The 12123-nt window shown below is 45.3% G+C and overlaps 1 protein-coding gene across 2 annotated transcripts in view; it reads left to right on the top strand.

Moving 5' to 3' along the window:
- The window catches only part of RAPGEF5 (Rap guanine nucleotide exchange factor 5), a 344961-nt gene that overhangs the window by 197392 nt on the left and 135446 nt on the right, over nt 1-12123 (top strand). The window contains exon 1 of one of the 2 annotated variants that reach the window (XM_044292733.1): nt 6879-6903. The exons of the other annotated variant lie outside the window; for it this stretch is intronic. Coding sequence (XP_044148668.1) covers nt 6901-6903 — 3 coding nt within the window. The 5' untranslated portion in view covers nt 6879-6900. Of the gene's footprint in view, nt 1-6878; nt 6904-12123 lie in introns of those variants that run through there. 2 annotated transcript variants of the gene reach the window in all.

The following is a 12123-nucleotide window of genomic DNA, read 5'->3' as shown; positions in this document are numbered from 1 at the left end:
GTGTTCCCTCAGTGTCTGGGTCAGTCTTTTTTGGTTCAGTTTTGTTCTGTCTGTCTGTATGTCTGTTGTCTGTTTTGCCTTGCCCCATGCTGCTGACCCTTGGGGACCTTGCCTTCCATACCTTGGTGTGGTTGTGCCTTGTTTTGCATTGTTGTTGCTGTGTTTTATCTGTCCTGTTTGTATGCCATGTTCTGTCTATCGCCTAGCAGAGCATATCTGCATCTGAGCGCCTAGCAGTGCGTAACTGCGTCTGTTCTTGTTTGTGGCAGTTTACTCTGCTTCCGTTCATGTCTGTATTGTCCGCCTGCGGAAGTGTGTCCCTGGCTTATTCTCCTCAACCTCTCTGCAGCTTTTGACACTGTAGACCACTATCTCCTGCTCGCCATGCTCCAATCCATCAGCCTAAAGGACACCGCCCTCTCCTGGTGTTCTTCCTATTTCTCTGGTTGCTCTTTCAGTGTATCATTCGCTGGCTCCACTTCCTTACCTCTCCCCCTCGCTGTTGGAGTTCTTCAGGGTTCAGTCCTAAGCCCTCTCCTCTTCTCCCTGTACACAGCACCAATTGGACAGCCCATAAGCAGATTTGGTTTCCAGTACCATCTCGATGCTGATGACACACAACTATACACCTCTTCCCCTGACATCACACCTGCTGTATTACAGAACACCAGCGACTGTCTCTCTGCCATCTCTAACATTATGTCCTCTCTCTATCTGAAACTTAATCTTTCAAAAACTGAACTACTTGTGTTCTCTCCATCTACTAACCTACCTAAACCTGATATCTGCCTCTCGGTGTGCAACACCGTCATCACTCCTAGGCAGCACGTCCGCTGTCTCGGGGTGACTTTTGAGACTGATCTTTCTTTCACCCCCTATATTTAATCTCTCTCCCGCTCATGCCGCCTGCACCTCAAAAACATCTCTAGTATCTGCCCCTTTCTCACTATGGAAACAACAAAAACTCTCATTGTTGCCCTGATCGACTCCCGCCTTGATTACTGCAACTCACTATTAATTGGCCTCCCCCTCACCAGACTCGCCCCTCTCCAGTCTATTCCTAATTCAGCAGCCAGGGTCCAACCGCTACTCTGATGCCTCCGCCCTGTGTCAGTCATTGCACTGGCTACCCATACAGTATAGAATCCAATTCAAACTGCTTGTCCTCACCCACAAAGCCGTCCACAGTGCTGCACCACCCTACATCTCTTCCCTCATCTCGGTCTACCACCCTACCCGTGCTCTCCATTCAGCCAGTGACTTACGACTGACTTCCACAAAAATCCGAACCTCTCACTCCCGGCTCCAAGATTTCTCCGGAGCTGCACCGGTTCTCTGGAATGCCCTACCCCAAAAAATCAGGCTTAATCACAACATGCACAGTTTTAAGCGGTCACTTAAAACACATCTTTTCAGGGTGGCCCATCACCTCCCTTGATCTAACCTCACCATAGCCCATTTATCAGTCCCTGAAGCTGAGCCTCCACTGCACCCAGAAGCACTTCGTACATTGGCTGCTGACCGGCTCATGTGGCTTTGTATCTGCTCCCCTATTCTCCCAAGATGGCTGGACTATTGTACATAACAAGCACTTCTACCTTTTGTGTCACCCCTATCCCCTCAAAGATTGTGAGCTCTTGCGAGCAGAGCCTTCATTCCTCTTGTTGTAATCAAATTGTCTGTTGCTATGTTATTTATGACTGTTTGTACATGAACCCCTGAATTGTAAGGCGCTGCGGAATATGTTGGCGCTATATAAATAAAGATTATTATTATTATTCCCCGGAGGGGGAACTGCCACCTGTGTGCAGCTCTGCCTGGGGCCGTCTAGCTGACATTGCTTGCGGCGCAGGTAACTGCTTCTGGCTCTGTTCTGTCTATTCCTGTATTCCGTTATGCCTGTCATTTGCTTATTCCTGTCCTTGCCTGGATTCCGTTCATGCCTGGTTACTGTATGTACTGTCGGTACCTTTTGTAGGTATCTCCTGGTCCTCCGGACCAGTTGGTACGGAACGGGTCTGGCTCTGGAGTGGCACCTGGCAGCTACCATAACAACAAATTCTATCCCCACTAACCAGGGGGCCTAGTGAAGTCCAGGTAGCTGCTTAGTCAAGGCCCTTCAGGGTACCGACCGTAAGTAGCACAGGTTCTCCAGCTGTTTGTACAGTACTCTTCAGAACTTCTGTTACTGATTTTTACTTCTGTTATTTTGTATTAAAGTTTCAGTGGTCCATAGCCTGTTTCCCGTATCCTGCCTTGCCTGACGTCTCGGGGGTCCATCGCGGGCTCCCCGGCACGTGACAGACGTGCACACATCGTCAGGATATTTTAGTTCACTGGTGCTGCGGCTGGGCACTGATGGCTAGGAGGGGGAGTGGGAGAACTGATGGCAATGGGGGCAGCTGGTGGCATTGGGGGAGGAGCTGATGGCAGTGGGAGGGGGAGCAACTGATGACATGGGGGAGCTGGTGGCACTGGATGGGGGAGAGCTGAAGGCACTGGGGGAGTGAAGCTGAAGGCACTGGGGTGGGGGAGAGCTGAAGGTACTGGGAGAGTGGAGCTGATAGGACTGGGGTGGGGAGAGCTGATGGTACTGGGGTGGGGGAGAGCTGATGGTGCTGGGGGAAAGCTGAAGGCACTGGGGGAACGGAGCTGATGGCACTGGGGGATAGTGGAGCTGATGGCACTGGGGGGAATTGATGCACTCGGGCTGATCGCACAGGGGGGAACGAAGGGCGTTGGTGACTGATGGCAGGGGGTCTGATACTTTTTTAAAAAGGAAAAGATTCTATTCATTTTTTCTTATTAGAGAACTTGATTAATCGTACAAATAATCGGTAGAATACTCTATTACTAAAATAATAGTTTACTGCAGCCCTACTGCATGCCAGCACATATGATATCAATTACAGCCTTAAAATGCAAAAGGCATAAGAATTGTAGTCAAGGACATTGTGGACCATGCCCAGCAGTTGTTAAAGGCGTTTTTGAATTTTCCCAGCATAATGTCTTGATTACTGAGACGTTGGCTTCTTATATTCCTACAGATCCCAACAACCACTGATGCCAAAAGGTGGCCAAACACCTTAGATCGCTGTTGACCAACAGCTATTCCTTCCAACCCTCCCATTCCTTACGATCTTTCCAGCTCAGCCAAGAATGCATGTGTTCTCGGTAGGTAGAGGGCAATAAGCCTCTGCCAGACATCTATGGCAGCAGCCTATTTCCTGTATGAACAAAAGGATTAGACATGTTGAAGTCCAAAATGCCAGACTTTTCTCTCCTCTGACATCTGCTGGGGACACCCCTATACACATTAGGCTCCTTTCACACTAGCGTTCGTCGGTCCGCTCGTGAGCTCCGTTTGAAGGGGCTCACGAGCGGACCCGAACGCCTCCGTCCAGCCCTGATGCAGTCTGAATGGAGCGGATCCGCTCAGACTGCATCAGTCTGGCGGCGTTCAGCCTCCGCTCCGCTCGCCTCCGCACGAGCGGAGGCGAGCGGATCCGTTCAGACTTACAATGTAAGTCAATGGGAACGGATCCGCTTGAAGATGACACAATATGGCTCAATCTTCAAGCGGATCCGTCCCCCATTGACTTTACATTGAAAGTCTGAACGGAGCCGCTCAGGCATCTTGCGCACTTAGAAATTTTTCTAAGTTATTAATGCAGACGGATCCGTACTGAACGGAGCCTCCGTCTGCATTAATATGATCGGATCCGTTCAGAACGGATCCGATCAAGCGCTAGTGTGAAAGTAGCCTTAGATAATCTACAGTGTTTAGTAATGTGTGGCCATCTTTAGTCCTGCTTTGTGAGGGGGATCAGGTTGTGCGTTACCAAGGTCTGCACACTGAAATAAATGAGAGTTTTAGAGACTGCTGTTGGAATGAGGGAGTGACTACCACTAGGTACGATGGCCAACTTCCCTACAACTCCCAAGATGTACACTTGCTTGGCTGTTCTCAAAAACTCCATAGACATGAATTGAGCATGGTCAGATTCGTAGTTTCACCACAACTGGAGTGCCGGAGGTTATCACTGACCTATACTATGTATGACATTTATTTTCTTAAATAGGGCCTAAACCAATCTGTTGGTCAGATTCTGTAATTAATATTGTATGTAATACAATAAACTGTCTTTTTCGGGAACAAGAGTTCCTCAGAATCATTAGAGTTCCATTTGCTAAAATAGTTTGTTAACCACCGATCTAGGCTGCATTTGCTTTCAGACAGAGTAAAGATGCCAGAGAACAGTCATGTTTTCCTCTGGGTTTGTCCTTGGGTGACCAGAGAGATACTTTAGAAAGGTGAATTCATGATACACTGAAGTAGAGATGCTTATCTCATGATGGTTATTGGTAAACGTGACAAACTTCAAAGGAAATGGCTTAGCCTTAAAGATATATTGATTTCCCTGATTTCCTTTTGTGATGGACTAGCCTTAATTTGAAGTCTGCTGTTTTAGATGTATTTTGTTCTCTGTTCAACTGACTGATCCCAAAAACTGCATGCATCTTTGCAAAACAATAAGGGAATAGTAGCTGCTTTTCCACATCCTTAAAGAGGTTGTGCCACAGTTAAATGTCATTTAATATAGTTCTGCATGAAAAACTAGTTACTTTTTTTAAAATATACTTTCTGTTACAAAAATGCTTGAGTAAAGTGCACATCCACCTACTGAAATGGTTGGACATGCTCAGTTCTATCCTTCAACTACCAACTGACATATCTACTGTTACACTTACAGGGCTATAGCTGAGGGAGAAATGACACACCCTCTGAGAAAGGACGTAGCCCCTGAAAAATGGCACCCCTCCTGAGCTGCAGCAGAAAGAACATACCCCCTGAGATGAAATAGGGAGAGAGCTGTAGCAGAAAGGATAAAACCAGGGCTGCATCTGCCATGAGGCGAGATGAACATCTTGCCTCAGGTGACAGCTAGCCTTGCGCAGAGGAGCCTATATGGCTCCTGTCTCTGCCATTAACTATGATAGGCCTCAGGCCACTAGGTCTAAAGCCTATGAGGCAGTATACCACGTAGGCAGTGACAATGACATCATCACAGCCTCCTGTGGCAGGTACTGAGCGGCACAATGACGTCATCACGCCTGCCTGCATCTTTTTCTTTCATGGCACTACTGGGGACACTAAGGAGGGGGGCCATTCTAAATACTGGGTACACTAAAGAGGAGAGGGTCATGCTAAATACTGGCATGGCGCTACAGAGTGGGCCATGCAAAATACTAGGGACACTAAAGAAGGGGGCCATGTAAAATACTAGGGACACTAAAGAAGGGGGCCATGTAAAATACTAGGGACACTAAAGAGGGGGGCCAAAATACTGAGGTCACTACAGAGGGGACATAGCTAAATACTGGGGGCACCAGTGGATGGCCTTATACATACTGGGGGTGTAACGTTACATTACCCTACTTCATGAGATTTCCCTACCTCGTAACTTCCGGTCGCACCAGAAATGATGTGAGGAGGCGTGCCGGAGTTGTGCCGATCTGCGCATGCGCAAAACGGCGGTTTAGGGAAATCTCTCAGCGGAGTTCAGCTGGGCACCGTGACACTGCGCATGCGCCGGAGAGCCTCACCAGCCTTAGGGTAGGGAAAATTACAGCCCAGTGCACAAGCGCGGCTAACTACAGAACATCCATCCGATCTCCGCGCCTGCGCAGTGTGGGGGTAGGGAGATCTGATGGCCATTTTTTCTGTTAAATAAAACAACTGGGGGCACTATGGAGGGCCTCCAGGGCAATACTGGAGACACTACGGCAGGCATTATAAATGCTAGGGACACTACATGGAGGGGCATTAAAACAACTGGGGTCACTACGGAGGGCTATTATACAGTAAATACTGGGGCCACTACAGCGGGTCATTATAAATACTACAGACACTACAGCAGGCATTATAACTACAGGGGGTGCTGCAGGTGGATATTATAAATACTGACGGCACTACAAAGGGGCATTATAACTGCAATATTACTACTGGGATTATTGTGAGAGCATTATTATTGGATACAACATAGAAGACACTACTACTAATTGGGAACTCTGGATCCTTGATAGGTTCAGGGGTGGTTCCAGCTTTTTTAGAAAGAGACTGTCATGTACTATATGATATCTGATTTTAATTTTTTACACCAATCATGGCATAACCCATTAAAGGGGTGAAAGAAAATTCTCCTGCAGCTCCACTAAACATCAGTAGGTTATTTGTGTAAAGCACAGATGTACCAGTTACTCCAATACGAAAGATGAACAGTATAACTGCTCTCTACCTTCTATGGCTACGTAGTGGAAATTCTAAATTGGGACCACCATCTAGTAATGTAGAATTCCCTATTATGAAAATAGATTTTCAAAAGTTTTCATGCTCTTTGACAATACAGGATAGAAAGCTAGGACGATGTAATGCAATGCAGGCGATTTCCACTTGGGGACTACAGTGGCTATTAGGCAAGATTGTGAATTTCCACATAATTTAGTGTTTTTTATTTTAATAGTTTTCAGAATTTGAGTTAAAAATTATTATTTTTTTCAAACAGCTAAAGAAGTACTTTGGCTTCTTACTGTTGTGAATATTTATCGTTGCTACTCTTTATAGATCAGTGAGAGCTTCTAGATTAAACCAATAACATTTAGGAATTCTCGGTCTGATATTTGCTCAGTCTGCTTTAAATGTGGAAGCTTTATTGATTTCATAATGTTGAGCAATCACAGTAATTTTCTTAGGTAAATGTCTACTAAAGCAGTTGATCCTCATAGATTAAGGTCTTTGCATTGATCATCCCCAGGAAAACGAACAATTAATGCCACCCTCTATGCACAACCGTTTTAGAAAAAAACAAAAACGATTGAACTAAAACCAGCTTCAATCCGATGGTGAGCTCCATTGATTTTGTATACTAAACTATAATATGTGAAAATAGCACTGCTCTATTGGTATTATTTGTTTGTTGTATTTATAAAGATGAATTGTAAATTCACTATAACAATTATTTTAATAAATAGACTACAAATATGTTTTTAAGGCTACTTTCACACCTGTGTTGGGTGCGGATCAGTCTGGTATCTGCACAGACGGATCCACACCTATAATGCAAACGCTTGTATCCGTTCAGAACGGACCTATTTGCATTATTCTTTTTTTTTTAAAAGTCTGTCAAAACGGATCCGTCCTGACTTGCATTGAAAGTCAATGGGGGACGGATCCGTTTTCAACTGCACCATATTGTGTCAGTGAAAATGAATCTGTCCCCATTGACTTACATTGTAAGTCAGGACGGATCCGTTTGGCTCCGCATCGCCAGGCGGACACAAAAAATGCTGCAAGCGCGGGTAGCTTAAGGCTACATACACCTTTTTGGGGGCAATTTTTTATTTTATTATTGCATTGTACTCATTTTGAGCTAAAAATATTTTTCCTTTTTTCTGTACAGAGCTGAGATGCTTAAGTAACACCTTTGGCTTTACTGTCTCTTTCGTCAGACCAGGTTCTGACAGTCTCCTTATCTTTGCTCTCAGACCTCCTAAGCACTCATTATAGCTCAGTTCTTATCTTACTGTTAAGTTTATGAACTCTCAGTAGTTCAGAGATAAGGTTTATTAGATGACGGGCACAAACTGAAAGTACGTCACAACTAGAAAAACAGTTAACCCTTTGTGACAGAACGGCTCAATATTTTTAATAAATACTGTTTGTTAGGGCATGCGGCGGGCGTCTCTCTCCTACTTTTATGAGGCAGCATTCGCATGCCCTCTATCTTCCCTAGACCATGGTTGATGTGCAATGTGTATTTACAGGCTCCTCCTTCAACTGGGAGGTGCCAGAGCAATTAGGTTACTACCTAGTGTAGTTTCCTGTTTGATTTAATGTGTTCTGCTGTTTATTGTCATTCTGTGTACCGGACGTTGGACTATGTTTTACGGACTTTGATTGCCGCCTGCCCTTACCCTGGTTTGTGTTTACGGACGTTGCCTGATTGCTGCCTGCGCTGACTTTTGCCTTTGTACCCTGACTACCAGATGCAGACTGGACTTAAAGTGGACCTGGAAAAAATACTAAAAGTAGCACCATTTTGTAGTTGGGTCCAAATTGATGGAAGGCAGGGCCAGCAATACCATATTGTGGCACATTATACCACCCCAACAGAGCCAAATGCCACAGTCCATCACAAAATACTGCCAGCAGCACAAAATACATCCCCAAAAACTTCCACTGGCCAGCCGTGATGAGGGCTTGGACAGGCCCCTGGGCATCGGCCCTCCTAGACCTGTAAGGTCCCTGTAAGGTCTATGGCCAATAGGCCCCTGCTAACTACGCTTCCATCTGATCAGCCTCTAGCCTCCCAGCATCCACTGGGTGTATTGTGTCACCTTAAGGTCTGTCCAGTGGGTTCACACTCAGGTCCCAATTCCCTCGTGCTCAATTCCTCTTTGAGGTAGCACCTGGTACACCCCTCGGGAAAGTCTTTCTTCACCATCAGAGGTATTGTATGAAGAACGAGGGGTATGCTCAGACATCGCCCTCAGAGGGAGTTGGTGACGTCTGACAGTTGGTTCTCACCCTCTGTTCATAACAGTGGATAACAAAACTGGGAGCGGCTTCTCGGTGGATCAAACTATCATCTCTACTGGTGGTCTGTCTGGACCATCTGTAGCCCGTTTGCCGTATTTGCGTGCCCTCATGTAACCACTGCTTCTAACACCTCTTAACAGCTAGGTCAGAGTGGTCTAGATGGCAGCTAATTTGTCAAAATGACAAACCTGCTTCTTTCAGTCCAAAGATGCACCCTGGCAATTGGGCAAAATGTCTGGGTGCATCGTAGAGACATGCCTAGAAGTCAATCGCTCAATCAGGGGAAGCATTTTCCGCCCGCTTGTGCCAGGACCCAGTGTTTAATCAGACCATTGTAATCATTTACGTATATGCCTGAGACATAACTGCATGCAGAGTTTTTCAGAAGTCTGACATTTCTATCGGGGTGCGTTATTTTTTTTGTCAGAGTGTATATACCCAGAGACGTTTCAAACATGTACACTGAATGTATGGTCTGAAATATGTAACTATGTAGCATATGGTTGCATAAATCAACCATTGACTCCCAATGTAATAAGAAAGAATACCCCTCATATATGTTTGTGAGGTCCCCTTGTATTGAAAAAGGTAGTTAACGTTGGGTACATTCAGAATATATGCCAGGGGTCAACATCAGCATGTTTGTATATTCTCCCCGTGTCTGCATGGGTTTCCTCCGGGTACTCTGGTTTCCTCCCACACTCCAAAGACATACTGATAACTTAGATTGTGAGCCCCATTGGGGACCCCTTGATGCTATTGTCTGTAAAATGCCGCAGAATATAGAGGCAGTTGAAAACAGCTGATTGGTGGTGGTGCCGGATTTCAGACCCTCACTGATTTGATATTGAAGACCTGAGGATAGGCCATGACTATCTACAGACTGAAGACCCCCTTTAGGGTGATCTCTCATTGAATAAAGACTTGAATCCTAGAGGAACGGCTCCAGTATTTATAGTGCTGTAAAATGTTCTGGGCCTCAGCTCTAAGTACATAGTGACCTTCTGAGACGGAAAATTTTTAAAATTAGTAGGAGATATTTCTTGCAGCTATTGTTGCTGCCTATTACATTAAAATTACTTTGGAGGTACGTCATACATTGAGACACTAGATTTTATCTTTGTTTCCTATTGAATTACCTTGCTTCCTATCTTTTATCTGGTACTTGGTAAATGTCCTTTCTAAATTAAAGCTGGCCTTCCAGAAGCATATAAGGACAGGTCACTTCCAGCAACATCAAGCCTGTTTTATGCAGCTGACGTTGACTGTATAATGTGAGATTGTTCACATAGCCTATAATGGGCCTAATTTATGCAAATTAGTGGCTTTTTCACATACATTTGGATGCTATGCATGTACCTTTGGTTTTATATTGTATGGAAAAGTTAAAGGCTATGTACACCATTGGAAGCAATATTTTATGATTGCATTTTACTCACTGTGGGCTAAAAATCATTTTTTTACTTTGTTTTTATTAAAAATATTCAGCCATTCTGCCACAAAGGGTTAACTGTTTTTCTAGCTGTGTGACTGGTACTTTCACTTTCACTTTGTGGAAGACATCTGTCAGGAATATGGATTAATATTTACGGTCAGCCATGTCCTCACACCCACCATTTGCTGAAAGATGGCAGAGGAAATCAAACTCCACAGGGGGGCCCTGCTTTAAAGCCACAGCCAGAGGCAGAAAACTCCTAGCAGGCCACATTTGATTACATTTCACACCTCCAGTCAGACAGCATGGATCCTGCAGGAAAACTCCCAGCAGGAGGCATCAGCCCTTGCCAGGATCAATGATACCTCCCAAACATGTTGGCACCTACAGTTCGTAAGGAATTATGAATCGCCCGGCCATCGCAGGCGCAAACCAGATACATATTTGTGTCCCGGTTGCCATGATGAACATGCCCATGGTCTTTGTTTGAGGATGGGATGCCAGGGAAGGGAGATATCCATATCTCCCCATAGAAACCAACTAACGGTACCATGTTTGGAGCCGGAACCCAGGCGGATCAATTGGGTCCAGAACATCTTCCTGCAACATTCTGGTCTGGGGCTATGAGCCCTAATGGGTTTTATAGGTCATTTTCTGCCAGCACCAGAGTAGGTGGGGTGGACCCTACCCTTAGGCAGGAAGGGGAGCGGCCGGCTACAGGTCATAAGCCCATGCAAGCCAGTGGGCGGCGTCTTTTTCTGAAAGGGAGTCACATCATGCAAATGTGTTTGGAGAGACCTGGAAACCGCTGACATCACCCCCCCCCCCCCCCCCCCCCCCACGTGACTGCAGCTAAGGACTATTCCACCATCATAGAACTTTCAACTACCCGGTAACTGACTTTTGCTCCGCTTAACCCTGTATCTGTATCACCTGTATCTGTAACCTCAGACCACGGTATATATTCTTTGTGTATAGTGTTACTTCTAGTGAGCCCTTAAGGCGATTAAATATATAATTTAATCTTGTGCTATCTTGTATCTCGATCACAAATCCCCACGTCCATGTTTTGGCCTAGTTATAAGCTACCCAGAGTTGGTTTCTCACCCCATATAATCCCGTTGACGGACCGGGCTTATATCAAACGAGAAGCTGGTGGCAGTTACCTGGGCTGAGACAGTGCTGTTTTCACTGCGACAGTGAAAAGGCTCTCCCAGCTTGTTGCCTCTCTGTGCCCACGTGGACAGGAGGTGTCTGTGTAAACTGTACCAAGCTGACCTTACTTGCTCCTCTGGAGGGCGTAACATCACGTTTTAGTAACAAGTGACCGCATCTCGTGAGCTCGACGTAGGTGACGTCAAGCGGGCACGAGACGTGGTATTCGTCACAACATCTAATAAATCTTATCTCTAAATTAAGGCGGGTTTAAACTGCACGATATAGCAGCTGATTGTTGGGAAGGAATGCTACCTTCCCAACAGTCGGCTGCTCATTCATTGAAGGAGACTGCTGCATTTACATGCAGTGATCTCCTTCACAGTATGAGGACGAGTGATGGCTATTGCGATCCCTCATCCCCATACAGAATCATTGTTTCTAGGTGCCAGATCACTGTTTAGACCGCACGATCTGCTGCCCAGAAACAAAGATTGGTGTGCCTGCATAACTGACAGGATCTGATGAACAAGCATTTTGCCCCATTTTGCTCTTGTAAATCCACCTTTACTAAGAGATCATAAACACTTATTTAAGCTACATTCTTATCATTAAGATTAGAACTGAGCTAAAATGAGTGTTTATAATGTCAGAGATAAGGAGCCTATTAGGTGAGCTGGCTGATAGAAGAGAGAGAAAATTCATTGGCTGCTATAAGAGCATCTCAGCTATGTACAGAAAAAAGGGCTCCATGTTTTTAATAAAGACTAATTTAAAAAATGATATTTAGCTCAAAATGAATACAATGCAGAAATTTTAAAAAAAATGCACCCAAAGTTGTACATAGCCCTTAAGTAGGCTTGAAGGCAAAGAAAAAAAAAACTTGCAATGGGAAATAACAAGGAATATGGAATATAGTTGTATATGTCAAGGC

Source organism: Bufo gargarizans, chromosome 5, assembly GCF_014858855.1.
Source record: "Bufo gargarizans isolate SCDJY-AF-19 chromosome 5, ASM1485885v1, whole genome shotgun sequence".
In the NCBI taxonomy this organism is placed as follows: Eukaryota; Metazoa; Chordata; class Amphibia; order Anura; family Bufonidae; genus Bufo; species Bufo gargarizans.
Note: the sequence above shows the minus strand (reverse complement) of the source record. Positions and strands in the feature narration are given on the sequence as shown.